The 13,559-nt window shown below is 45.5% G+C and overlaps 1 protein-coding gene across 1 annotated transcript in view; it reads right to left on the reverse strand.

Annotated features, from left to right (window-relative positions):
• Positions 1 to 12,546, reverse strand: part of NID2 (nidogen 2) — a gene marked incomplete at its 3' end in the record, with an annotated part of 74,407 nt that extends 61,861 nt beyond the window's left edge. Inside the window, 2 exon segments of the mRNA XM_080707149.1 lie at positions 11,273 to 11,581; positions 12,107 to 12,546. Coding sequence (XP_080563275.1) covers positions 11,273 to 11,581; positions 12,107 to 12,343 — 546 coding nt within the window. The 5' untranslated portion in view covers positions 12,344 to 12,546.
• Positions 12,547 to 13,559: the final 1,013 nt, after the last annotated feature.

The raw sequence follows: 13,559 nt of genomic DNA on the forward strand, positions 1-13,559 counted from the left end.
CAGGGTCTCACTAAGTTGCAGAGGGCCTCCCTAAGTTGCTGAGGTTGGTTTTGAACTTGCAATCCTCCTCTCAGCCTCTCAAGTACTGGGACTACAGGCATATGCCACCACGCCTGGCTCAACTGGCACAGGTTGAACAAACAAAATCACTTAATAAACTGCTAAAGCCGAGCGCGGTGGCGCACGCTTGTAATCCCAGTATTCGGGAGGCTGAGTCCAGAGGATCGTGGTTCACAGACAGCCTCAGCTACTTAGTGAGGCCCTCCGCAACTTAGTGAGACCTTGTTTCAAAATAAAAAATAAAAAATAGGGCAGGGGGTGTAGCTCGGAGGTCAAATGTCCCTGGGTTCTTTCCCCAGACCCGCAAAAATAAAATAAAATAAAAAATAAATTGCTAAAAATTTCAAACTTTCCTCATTGAAACCTCTTTCAGAGTAAAAAGCACGTAGCGAAATTCAATGGTCCATTCCCACAGGCACTGCCGTAGTTTATAATCCTGGTATTTAGCATCTCTCTGGAACATTTGCTCATGTTTTTCATTCACTTATTGGTTTATGAACTATCCACTAAAGCGAGGCACTGTGCTAGACACTGGATGACTGAAAGGCCTCCTGCCTGCTCTCAGCCTCACCCTCTTCTCTTCTATCTGGTCTTCCCGCCCAGCACCAGGGTTATCCTCATGTCACAGATGAGGAAAGAGAGACGGGGCAAGCAGGTATGCCTGAGGTCAGGGGGCAAGTACTAGGGCAGCCGGCCAGCCCCGGAGCCCACGCCTGCCCCTTCAGCCCACCCCCTGCCTCTCAGTGTGCTAAACAGGGGACCTACAATCTGAGCCCAACGCCTCTCCTACACAGTTCTGCTGCGTTTTTATTATATTGTTAAGTCACCATTTGTATCGTGTTTTTTGTTTGTTAACTGGTTGTTTTTCTCTATTGTTTTTGTTGTTGTTGTTGTTTATGGGTTGGCTTGTTTGTTTGCTTTAGTACTGGGGATTGAACCCAGGGACAGACTACCTCTGAGCTACATCCTCAGCCCTTTTTTTGTTCCTTATTTTGAAACAGGGTCTTGCCAAGTGGCTGAGGCTGGCCTTGAACCTGTGATCCTATTGCTCAGCCTCCCAAGTGCTGGGATTATAGGCGTGTGTCACTACACCCAACTATACCATGTATTTCAGTGCTATCTTTTGTTCTTGTTTCTCTTAACCTTTGATGCTGCCCTCAGAGGTGTTCTGTGATTCCCTGTGGAATTCTGTTCTCGAGCCTTCCATAATGCCTTTGTGGATGCTTCTAGATAACATTCACTGCATCTTGCTTGGTGGGCTGGGTTTGCTTGGTTTGTAAGCTCCATTTATTTATTCATTTGTACATGAATTCATATAGCCAAGTGTCTACTAAGCAGCAGACATTATTCTTGGTGCTAAAAATGTAAGGTCAGAGAGAATGAGTGAGGAGTGGACTTTAAGAGAGTTAGTTACCGGGAAGGTGGTAGAGACCACAGCGGAGGGTGTGTGTCTCAGTGAGGAGCCGGGAGGCATCTCAGCGCTGCCTGTGGATGTTAATAAACAGCGCAGGAGCCAAACCAGACCAGAAAGAGGGAGAGGCCAGGAGCCTGAATTAGCCACAACCTCGACGCACTGGCAATTATAGAATCATCTTTGACATTCAATTTACTTTCATATTTTGAATAAGGCATTTTTTTTACCTCTGCCTTTATCCAGCTATCTACCTACCACCCTTCCAAAAGATAATGGTGTTTGATTATCTTAAAAAGATACTACACTTAGGACTTGCACTATCTCTCTCACTAGACTAAACTTGTTTTATAATTTACTAGAGAACTTCAGAGGTGTTTTTAGAATACTACTTCATAAGCAACATTATATGCCGGCACACATCATGACCTCTTCATTTTGCTAGGCAGATAAAATTAGGCCTAGAGAAGAGCATCACATTTAACTAAACACAACAGCAAAGAAGGAATGAGTCCTGGCTTTTGGTCTGTCCTGGGTTCTTCCCCATGTCATTCTAGCTCTTTTCAAATTTTCATTTCTTCCTTTCAATGTTTAATTTTAAAGTATAGTTTTGAGTTTTGCCGATAGGACAAAGAAATACCAAGTGGTAACATACTTTTCAAGAAAAAAAAAAAATGCTCAGCCAGAGCGGTGGCAAGCATCTCTAATCTCAGCTACTGAGGCAGCAGGATCACAAGTTTGAAGTTGGCCTGAGAAACTCTGTGAGACTTTGTCTCAATATAAATTGGAAAAATGACCAGAGACGTAACTCAGTGCAAGAGTGCTGGCCTACCATCCTTGAGGTCCTGGGTTCAATACCCAGTACCAGCAATCAAAACAAACAATATTATGAAAGTTTTGTTTTAGTTCTCTAACAGAAAATGTCCTCTTGCTCGCTCTTTTCTTTCTTTCTTTTGTCCCTCAGTCCACAAACTAATAGACAAGGACCTGGCAGATCTGCTGTTGTTGTGGTTATTGATTGTTTCATCAGCAAAGCTTGACTTCTCCAAAAACAAAAGGCAAGGAAGTTTTCTAGAATCTCTCACAGCTAGGAAACCTTAACTTCTGCCAAATGTAAACAAAGGCTTTCTGCCTCGTGTCTGTGCACAACAAACACTTCATCATCAGTTAATGTGGATTCACCATTTCAGAGTTTTAGTTCAGTCAGAATAAATGAAGTTCAATGAGGGAAGGAAAAGTCATCAGGAAAGAGAAAGAATCCCATTTTAAAGAGCTAAGCTTTGAAAGCTCCTGGCATGGACTGCCCACAGTCAAGGTATAAGAGAATATCCTGGTTCTAAGTTGAGAGAAAGTCTGCAAGATAAGGCGGTTGTATAGATTGTGAAGAATTGAAGATGGGGAGAAAGAATGGGGAGAAATAAACAATGCCATACAGGGGACACTCTGGCTTTTTACTGTGGGCTCTGAGTATTTAGTACTTTATTTTATTAATTATTTTCATCATTCACCCAACAGACTCCTTTTGATGAAAACTTTCTCATACTTTATCCTTGAGACAAACACACCTTAGAGGTAGCAACTGTTTAATTCTGTTGTCTCCACGATATCAGCAAATATCAGAGGACGCAAGCTTCCCTTTAATAGAATTTATGATTTTAAGTACACTCCCAAAGAGTTCGGCTGTTTAAAAACCACCCACACAGCAAATGCTCACTTGTAAAAAGTTCCCTGTCCATTCTACAAAATTTTACAGCTAATTGCTAACGAGCCCATCGCATGCAGTCCTGAAGGGCTCCTCCTCCAGCACTTCTTGACAGACTTCCAAACCGGAAAGGTCCTCCAATTCCCAGACACCAGCCTTTGCAAGAGCCCCACATGTGCGGGCTCTGAAGGGAATCCCTCAGATGGGCTGCCAAACCCTACACAAAGGTCACTCGTTCCCAGCTTCCCCGGGATCCCACAGAGGGGCCTCTGGGGGAAGGAGCAACAGAGAGAGGACCAGGCCAGCGGCGTATCAAGGTTCCTGCCATCCTCTTATCAGAGAGAAAGGCCAGAGCTCTGAGCAGAAACCAGGCAGGAGTCTGCCTCTCTGTCCCCAGGTACAGGACGCTACCACTCAGCGTTGATTTGACACATGGCAGAGCTAGGCTGATGGATAGAAAATATGCCCCTCTAAGGGTTTCTAATTTTTCAATCCATTTAATTGACTACAGCCATCTGGGGGAAAAAATGTCAGAATAGTGCTGTCTCTCTCCCCAAAGGGTTTGCCTATAGAGGCTTACCAAAACAAAAATGAAAATTGAGTAGGATGACTCCTTCAAGGGTCACAGAGTTCTACTGCATGTGATCCTAGAGACGAAGCCCTCTAGAATTGTAGGATGGTTGACTTTTGGCCTTTGATGTTTGATGTAAACACCAACTTCTATTCCTTACTGTAATTAATTCTTCATTCTGCAGGATGAAGGATTTTCCCCCATTCATTTTTCAGCACTAGATCTTACAGAATGTGCACCAATTCAAAGACAAATGCTCAATATGTCATCACATTCTTAATATTATATCTTCCCTAATACTTAGTCTTGGGCAAATCTTCAGCATTTGTTAAAGAGTTTCTATCTATGTCTCTACACTCTATGTCATTACTGCTATATCTCACCAGACTCAGGTTAAACTCTCTCGAATAAGCCATAGACCTCTCTCTTCTGACACTTATCTCCAGAAGTCAAAAAGCTACAACAAAATCTAAATTGTCTCGTCAATAACTATCACCCTTTGTCTCCCATCAGCATGTCCCAGAACCTGCATTGAGATCTCTGCTTGGGTAACTTTCCACCCATATTTTATACCACTGCCCCAGGACTCCCGCATCCATTTTCTCCAGCTGGGTTCTCCCTGTCTTCTGCCAGGATATACCCTAACTCAGAACAATTTCTCCCTCTGCTTCATTCTTGATACCCTTTTTTTTTTTCCAGTTCTTCTAACTCAACTCAAACTCCAGGTCAACAAAAACATTCTACATACTACAAAGATCTGTGTAACCCAGTCTGCTATATACCCATCCCCCAAATGCCACTGCTACCACAAACTCCTTTCCTTCAAACACACAAAAATGCGCAAAACATGCAGGTAAAATAAACTGTGTCTCCATGCCTGCTGTCCAAAGTTCTTAGAAGGTCAACACCATGATGTCTTTGCTCTGTGAATAGCATATGACAGGTCCAGAAATCTCAGATTAACTGAACTGATAAACACTATTTGTTTACATTGTTTTCAGTACAATTATACCATGACATTCCTGCAATATCAGGTACAACATCCTGTCACACCCAAGGTGAACATCCACGGAGAAAAAGGAACTGGGACTGTTTAAAATGGTAACAATGCCATTCCTCTGATATCTTCCCCTTTGCAACACATGGTCAGTATGCCAAGATTTAAGAGAGCCATGGAAGATTCACACCACCCTCCAAGCAAAGTAGATTAATGTTGGCCAAAATCTAGCTCCAAAAAATGGGTAAAGAATTCAAGACCCAAGGCTAAAGTATTAAGAGCCTTCAACAAGGGTAATTGAAAAAACATTCTCTGTCCAAACAGAATTCTCATCTCTTCCCTAAACAAAACAAATTTTAAAGCCAACTTATAATATGAGAATATGGCCAAGTCTGAAAATGATTTTGATTAGAAAAGTCAAAAAAAAGATGGAATCAGCCAAATATGGTAGTGCACATCCCTTGGGAGGCTGAGACAGGAGGATCGCAGGTTCAAGGACAGCCTCAGTAAGGAGACTCTCATCAACCTAGTGAAACCCTGTTTCAAAACAAAAAATATTGCCGGGAGTGGTGGCGCACGCTTGTAATCCCCGCACTTGGGAGGCAGAGACAGGAGCCATGCTGGTGGAAGAGACCCTGTTTCCAAATAAAAAATATAAAAATAGGTCTGGAAGTATAGCCCGGAGGTAGAAGGGTTTCCAGGAACCCCAGTACCACCCAAAACAAACAAACAAACAAACAAACAATAAAAAAGCGCTGGAGGTGTAGCTCAGAAGTAGAGAGAGAGAATGAATTTACAAATCTTTCCCTAGCCTGATTAAACTCCCAAAACAAACAAATAAAAAAGAAGACTAGAAAACAGTTGTCATTTAGAAAACCCTCTATTTACAGAAGGTTTATACAAAGGACTTCTGTCACCGTGTCTTTACAAGCCAAGAAACAAAAGAATTAGAGTCAGAGGTTTTTATCAAGCCAATATAGGGTAACACAGATTGGCTGAACATCTCTCCATACTAGGCCTAAGGGACTACAACAGCTACTTAAAACTGTCACCCCAGTTAACCATCACAATGATCCTTTATGGTAAGCATTACTGCCCCATCATATACACTAGGAAACCAGGGCTGAGCCTGGGTCACTACTTTCAACGTAACTGGACAACCTTTGAAACCATCTTTTCCCCAAATGTCTTTATCTTGTCCTCGACTTCACCACCACCCTGAAGTTTGGCAAGAAAACCATTATACCCATGCTGCAGATGCAACTGAGAAAAGTAATTACCAAAGTCATCTCATTTGTATTGTAATTGTGTGTGTGTGTGTGTGTGTGTTTTACTGAACTACACCCCTAACCCTATTTTATTTTATATTTTATTTTGAAACAGGGTCTTACTAAGTTTCTGAGAGCCTGGCTAAGTTGCTGAGGCTAGCTTTGAACCTATGATCCTCCTGGCTCAGCCTCCCAAGTATGGAATTACAGGTCTGCTCTACAACACCCAGCTATATTATAACTTTTATTTGAAAGAACTCTGCTAAAATTATGATCTGAAAGCACTCTCATTGTTTCATGACTCCAGAGCCCTTCTTTCTAATTCATCTAACTCAACTTTATCTTTCTTTCCTCTTTTGTAAAAGCAGGACGCATGCAGCACCTACACATGAACTCTTCTGAGCACTGGAATACTCATTTGGAAGTGATGTTGGCATCAAAAGCATCCTTTGCAGCAGATTTCATTCCAAGTTCATGATTCCTTTGCAAAGAATATGGTTCCAAGGTCTCTCCTGGTGCTAAAATCATATCATGAAAATAAAGCTCAATGTTTATTAACTGAAAGTATTTGGAGAAGGCACAGCTATTGTATTTACTTGTATCACTTATGACAAGGAAAGAGGTCTTGCATGAAATGGCTAGGTATAAAAAAAAAAGCAATTGAGAAATCTGTATTCTAAACCTGCCCTTGCCTCGCTAAAAGCAGAATTCTGGACAGTCTTTTTATTTTCTCTTTCCCATTATCTTTGAAATGCAAACATATCCTATTCTTGTTCTTATCTTGTAGGATTGTGATGGGAAGGTGGTATCATAAAATACTGTTTCTTAGTGCAACCACTTTGGAAAACAGTATGGAGAATCCTCAGAAGAATGGGAACAAATCTACCATTTGATCCAGCAATACCACTTCTGGGTATTTACCCAAAAGACAGGAAACCAAACTATCAAACTAATGCATGTGTATCTATGTTCATAGCTGCACAGTTCACCATAGCCAAACTATGGAACCAGCCAAGATGTCCATCAACAGATGAATGGATTACAAACTGTGGGATATGTACACAATGGAATTCTACTCAGCCATTTAAAAAAAAAACTCAATTACACCATTTTCAGGGAAATGGATGGAACTGGAGGACATTATGCTAAGTGAAATTAGTCAGTCACAGAAAATGAGAAATCAGATGCTTTCCCTAATATGTGAGAGTTAGGGAGAAATGGGTCATAGGAGGAACTCTTGAAAGAGGAAATCCTATAGTGGAGCAAACAAGGCAACCTAAAGGAGGAGAAAGGAGGGGGAACGAGGAAAATCTCTAAAACACATAATGTACTTAAACATATCGAAGTCAACCACTAAGCCAAGCAAGAGAAGGAGGGACGGGGAGGGAATGGGGTGGGAATTAGGTAGGGGTTAAATCAGTGATGAGTATATGTCTGTACACACAAGTTTTTTACCCTAATATGATGTATGAATATAATGCACCAATAAAAAATAAAAAAGTGGAGACACAGAAAAAAAAAATGAAACTCTAAAAAATAAATAAATAAAATAAAATACTGTTTCAATAACTTAACAAGAGAACTTGAATAAACAATATATTTAATAACTCTCTCAGCTGTCAGTCTGTTCTTTGTGCCTTCATCTTCTTAATACTGTCAAGAATAGCTCTCTTTAAAAAATAAAACTGAGCTGGGCGTGGTGGCACACACTTGTAATCCTAGTACTTGTGAGGCTGAAAAAGGAGGATCTCAGTTTGTGGCCAGCCTCAGCTACTTAGTGAGGCCCTCTGCAACACAGTGAGACCCTGTTTCAAAAAAAAAGAATAAAAAATAGGACTGGGGTGTAGCTTGGAAGTAGAATACCCTGGGGTTTGATCCCCAGTACCGCAAACATAATAATAATAATAATAATAATAATAATAATAATAATAATGAGCTGGGTATTGTGGGAAAAATATGCACATGCCTATAATCCCAATACTTGGCACTTGACACAGGAGAATTGCAGGTTCAACGCCAGCCTCAACAACTTGGCAGGACCTTCAGCAACTTAGCAAGACCCTGTTTAAAAAGAAAAATAAAATAGGGCTGGAGGTGTAGTCCAGAGGTAAAACGCCCCTGTGTTCAATCCCAAGTACTAAAACAAAAGTATATCAACCTCCTACTTAAAACCTTTCAAAGGCTGCCCACTACTCTAAAACCAAATCTAAACTCCTCACTGAGTGCAACCTGCCTCTGTATCACCTGTCCAGACTCAAGTCTCCATGCCCTTCCTCTTAAGTGATAAGGTTAGATCTGTAACACTGCCAACATGCCACACTTAACAGCACGTAGACAACGCTGCTGCCCTGGGTGATCTACTCTACCCAACCCAGACTCAAAGCTTCTTTCCCACTGAGACCTTCCCAGGGGGAGCCCCCTACACAGGAAGTATTGGGTTAGTACTTAAGTAAACACCACATACTTATCATGCTGAAACATAACCAAAGTCCCAAGAAACTGAGGTCCTTCCTGATACGACTATGTCCTTCCACACGGTATATCCCAGTACTAACATAACAGTTAAGCACACAGAAATTATTTGTTGAATGATTAAATGTCAACCACATTAAAGTATAAATTATTTATATACAGACATATATAAATATGTCACATACAAGCTATGTTTTCTAGAAAGACTCTAAGAAAATATAAAGTAGAGCATGGTAACTCACACCTGTACTTCCCAGAGGCTGAGACAGGAGGATTACAGATTGGAGACCAGCTTCAGCAACTTAGTGAGGTCCTCAGCAACTTAGTGAGAACTTGTTTCAAAATAAAATAGGGCCAGGGGTGTAATTCAGAGATAGGACACCCCTGAATTCCATCATCAGTGCTAAAAGAAAGAAAGAAAGGGAGAAAGAAAGAAAGAAAGAAAGAGTACAATAAAATATGAATTGGTGACTTCCAGTTAGTAGAATTATAAATAATGCTATGTTCCTATTTCCTATATTTCTAACTTTTTTATTACCAGCATTTGATAATTTAATTTTAAATAATTTTTAAACTTATTAACAAAAATGAATGAATGAAAGCCGGGCGTGGTGGTGCATGCTTGCAATCCTAGCATTCGGGAGGCTTAGACAGGAGGATCTGGGTTCAAGGACAGCCTCAGCTACTTAGTGAGGCCCTTTGCAACTCAGTGAGACTCTTGTTTCAGAATAAAGAATAAAAAATAGGGCTGGGGGTGTGGCTCGGAGGTCGAATGCCTCTGATGGGTTCCATCCCCAGTACCACAAAAACAAACAAACAAAAGAATGAATGAGTGTATAAAACATAATAGTTGAGAGCCTTGGTTTATTTGTCCTTTTTTTGGTGGTACTGGGGGGTGGAACCCAGAGGCTTTCTACTTCTAGGCTATACTCCCAGACCTTTTTTTTAATATATTTTTTTATTTGAAAACAGGGTCTTACACTAAGTTGCTGAGAGCCTCACTAAGTAGCTGAGGCTGGCTTCGAAACCATGCGATCCTCCTGTCTCAGCCTTCCAAGTGTGGGGATTACAAGCGTGCGCCACCACGCCTGGCTTGTCCTTTTTTGTGTATGTGGTTCTGGGAGTTGAATCCAGGGGCATTCTACCTCTGAGCTATACCCCCAGCGCTTTTAATTTTTTTATTTTTAAATAGGGTCTCACTAAATTGTTGAGGTAAGCCTTGAACACCAGTCCTTCTGTCTCAGCCACCCAAATACTGGTACTTCAGGCGTGTGCCATCATGTTTGGTCTTAGTTGTCTTAAGATCTTTTCCAACCCTCTACCTGGTCCTGTACAAAAAAGTTGCTAAATATGTGTGGTTGAATTGAAGGTATCCTGTTGACTTAAAATTGAGATTTTAAACCTCTGCATTTAAAAAGCTATCCAATAAATAAAACTAGATTCTGCTTGGCAATAAATAAATAAATAAATAAATAAATAAATAAATAAATAAATTGCAAGCCAGGCATGGTGACACATGCTTGTAATCCCAGCAATTGGGAGGCTAAGACAGGAGGATGACAGGTTCGAAGCCAGCACCACCAATTTAGTGATGCTTTCAGCAACTTAGTGAGACCCTGTTTCCAAATAAAATATAGAATACGTCTAGGGGTGTAGCCTGGAGGGAGAAGGACCCTAAGTCCCATCCCTAGTACTACAAAAAAAAAACAAAAAACAAAAAAACAGAATTGTAAAATAAATCCTGTAATTTCAAATCATTTTGATTTCTAGATCTTCTTTGCTTAGCACAGGTTTTAGAAAACAGCTCTCTTTTCTACAAACACAGAACAAGAAGATGCCACCATTCTGAACTAATCAGTGGCCGTGGGCAAGCTTCTCAGCCTCATGGGAAGGTGAGTGCTATCTTTCCATAAGTTTCCATAGCTAAGAAGCATTTTTATAAGTTAAAATAAATAACAGAGTTTTGCCCTTGGAGTATGACATTTTATATTTAGGCCTAATTTAGTAGAAGGAAATCCTTATCAACTCCCAGAAATGAGGCAATTTGCCATTTACCAAAATATGCTGGCCCTACTTAAGGCCCATTTGAAGTACCACAAATGCTCATGAAACCAAAGACTGGAGGCTGGGTGTTTTGTTTTCTACACGTAGAGACTGTAAAACATATGTGGACAGTCTCTTCTGTAAGCTAAGGAACCTGAAAAGTGGTACCTGGAGGGCAATTTGGCAAAAGCTATTAAGTACTTTATAAAAAGTACATCCTTTCTCCTTTATCAGTTGCACTTCCTCGATGTCATCTAAGGAGTTGTGCAAAGATTTAACTGTGTGTGTGTGTGTGTGTGTGTGTGTGTGTGTGTGTGTGTGTGTGTGTGTGTCCCCAAGTGCACATTACTGGGGATTGAACCCAAGGACACGCTACCTCTGAGCTATACTCTGAACCCTTTTTATTTACTTTTGTTTGTTTGTTTGTTTGTTTGTTTGGAAACAGTATCGCTTAGGTTGCTGAGAGTCTTTATACATTCCTAAGGCTGTTCTCCAACCTGCCATCCTCCTATCTCAGCCTCCCAGGTACTAGGATTACAGGTGCACACCACCACACCCGGCTAAGATTTAACTTTTAATAAGGGTTTCGTGGTATTATTTATAATAATAAAAACATGCAAATAACCTTACCACTGGAAACACTGGTTGAATAAATACTCTGGATGGAATATGACAGTCACTAGGTAAGAAGTTACAGAGGTACGGAAACTGGCATTGAAACATATTCCGGGAAAACCCCGTTACTTACCTCTCCAGTGGGCTGATCTCCAGGTGAAACCTTCTCGTAGGCGCCCACCTGCTCCCAGGTGGCCAGGAAGGCGTGGGTGGGAGTGAAGCGGGCGGCCGAGCGCGGGAAGCCCTTGCGCACATAGCGCGCAGCCAGGCCCAGCACCGCGGGCGAGCGGTCCTCGCGGAACAGGACCCGGCCCCTTCCGTGGCTGGTGTCGATGTCAGCCAGGAAGGGGGCGATGGCAGGGAAGTCTGTGGGCAGGTCATAGTCCACGTATTGGGTCTCCATGGGGAAGTCCTGCGTGGAGATGAGGCCGTTTGTGCCCACCTGGGAGATGAAAAGGGACAAAAAGTTGTCAGGGTCGCTGGAGCCCCAGAGTGGCCGCGTCTCCCGTGGTGCGCGCTCACCGAGCCCCGCCGAGAAGGACGAGAGAGAAGCATCTCCTTCCTCCGGGGCAGGGAGTTCAGCGAGGACCCTGCCTCCACCCACACGTGGTGCCATAGGTCTGGGTGTCCCGGGACACGTTCCCCGGAGCTCCGCGTCCCGGGGGAGAAAGCCCGAGGTGGAGGAGGGAACGCCCAGCCCTGCAGATGTGCGCGGCCTCCGCGGACCTCACTTGGGGGCGCCTCAGCTCCCCCACCTTCCTCCCTGCGGGGACACCGACTCCCACGCTGCCCCTGGGGGCGGCTTCCTCCCCCACGGCGGGGCCGGCAGCGCGTGGCTGCAGAGCCTGCGTCCCCGGGAGCACAGGGAGCGCGGACACTGTGTCCACCCTTCGGCCTCGGTGGACAGGACACTCTTCTGACCCCTAGGAAAAGCGCCCAGTCGCACCCCGGAGCCGGCTGCACTTACGAAGAGGCTGCTGAACTGGACGTCGTAGAAGCGCAGAGGCGTCGCCAGCTTCACCGCGCCGGAGCTTTCATCGTCGCCCTTCTGCAGGAGCTGGTCTCCCCTGGACTCCCCGTAGGGGAAGAGCTCCCCGGGGCGCAGCGCCGCGGCGCGGGGCACCAGCAGCAGCAGCAGGAGCAGCAGCAGCAGCGGGGATGGCAGCGGAGGCCGCCCGGCCGCGCGGGGCCCCGGCATGGGCATGCTCGATCGGCCCGTGCGCTGCCCGCCGCAGAGCGCGTCCGGCCGGCCCGCCCGCCAGCCCACTAGCAGCCAGCCTCGAACCTGGATCCCCGAGGGGGCCCGGCGGGGCGGGGCTGCGGGCCCGCCCAGCGCGCCGATTGGCTGAGACCCTCGGCCCGGGCCCAATCGCCGGCTCTGAGAAAGTTCGGCCGCTGCCACCACATCTGGTTCTCGTTAAATCTTCTAAGGCACGGGCACGGGAGCGCGGGGCTGGCGAGGTGAGAGCCCCCGGGCCGGGGCCGGCCCTGGTCCCCCTCCCGGGTCACCCCGCCCTCCCGGCCAGGCTTCCCCGCGGGACCAAATGGCCGGCGAAGACCCAGGGCCGCGGCGCTGCAGGAGATGGATGGCCTCAGCGCCAAGGAGGGACCCCGCGGCGTGCAGCTGCGGGCGGTGCGGGGTCCGCGGCGGGTGGCCGGCTCGCGCCCAGAGGTGCGCGCCCTGCCCTGGGGTCGCGGGCGCCCACGCCGCGGAGGCCAGACCCTCGGAAAAAGAAGCCAAAGGACTTTGTCGCCACCTCCTCGGTCCCGTGGCCCCACCCAGAGCCGCTCTGCAGAGAAGCGCGCCTTTGTGCAGTCCAGAGGGCCGACTCCACGTCCCCCTCGGCCTCACCCCACAGGGCGCGCCGCTGGCTGGGGAGGACCCCGCCACGCTCTGAAGTGCCTGCGGGGACCGTCGGTGCAGTTCCCCTTCCCTGGAGGAAAGGCGCACCAGGGAAGACCACGAGCCCGACTGGGTGTGATCCAGTCCTTCTGGGGCGTGGGATGAGGCATCTCGCTTGGGCACCACGCTGAAATGGGTGCGGCGCCGGGGCGGGGAACCTGGTCTTTGGCCCGCCGTCTGCGGCCCTGGGAGTTGTGCTCCGCTCGCCCGCGGCCGCTGGGCCGGTAACTCGAGCTGCTTGGCGGGACTGGACCCAACCGCACAACCTGAAAAGCAGCTGCGCTGCTCGGAGCAACCCCATGCACCATAAACATTCACTTGCGAAGCCTCAGGAACCGGACGAGATTTTATTACCATTTTTATTATCAAGAGCTTGACATTTCCCAGACAGTCTGTTTTCTCTCTCAGACCCCTCCATGGGATCTTTAGAAGCAAAGGTATTTTAATAAGAAGAAGCAAACACTTAGAAGGGCCTTAAGGGATTCTCGAAAGACAGGGATCTCTTTGTAGGTGTTTA

The sequence above is a fragment of the Muscardinus avellanarius genome (assembly GCF_963383645.1).
Source record: "Muscardinus avellanarius genome assembly, chromosome: 12".
Classification (NCBI taxonomy): Eukaryota; Metazoa; Chordata; class Mammalia; order Rodentia; family Gliridae; genus Muscardinus; species Muscardinus avellanarius.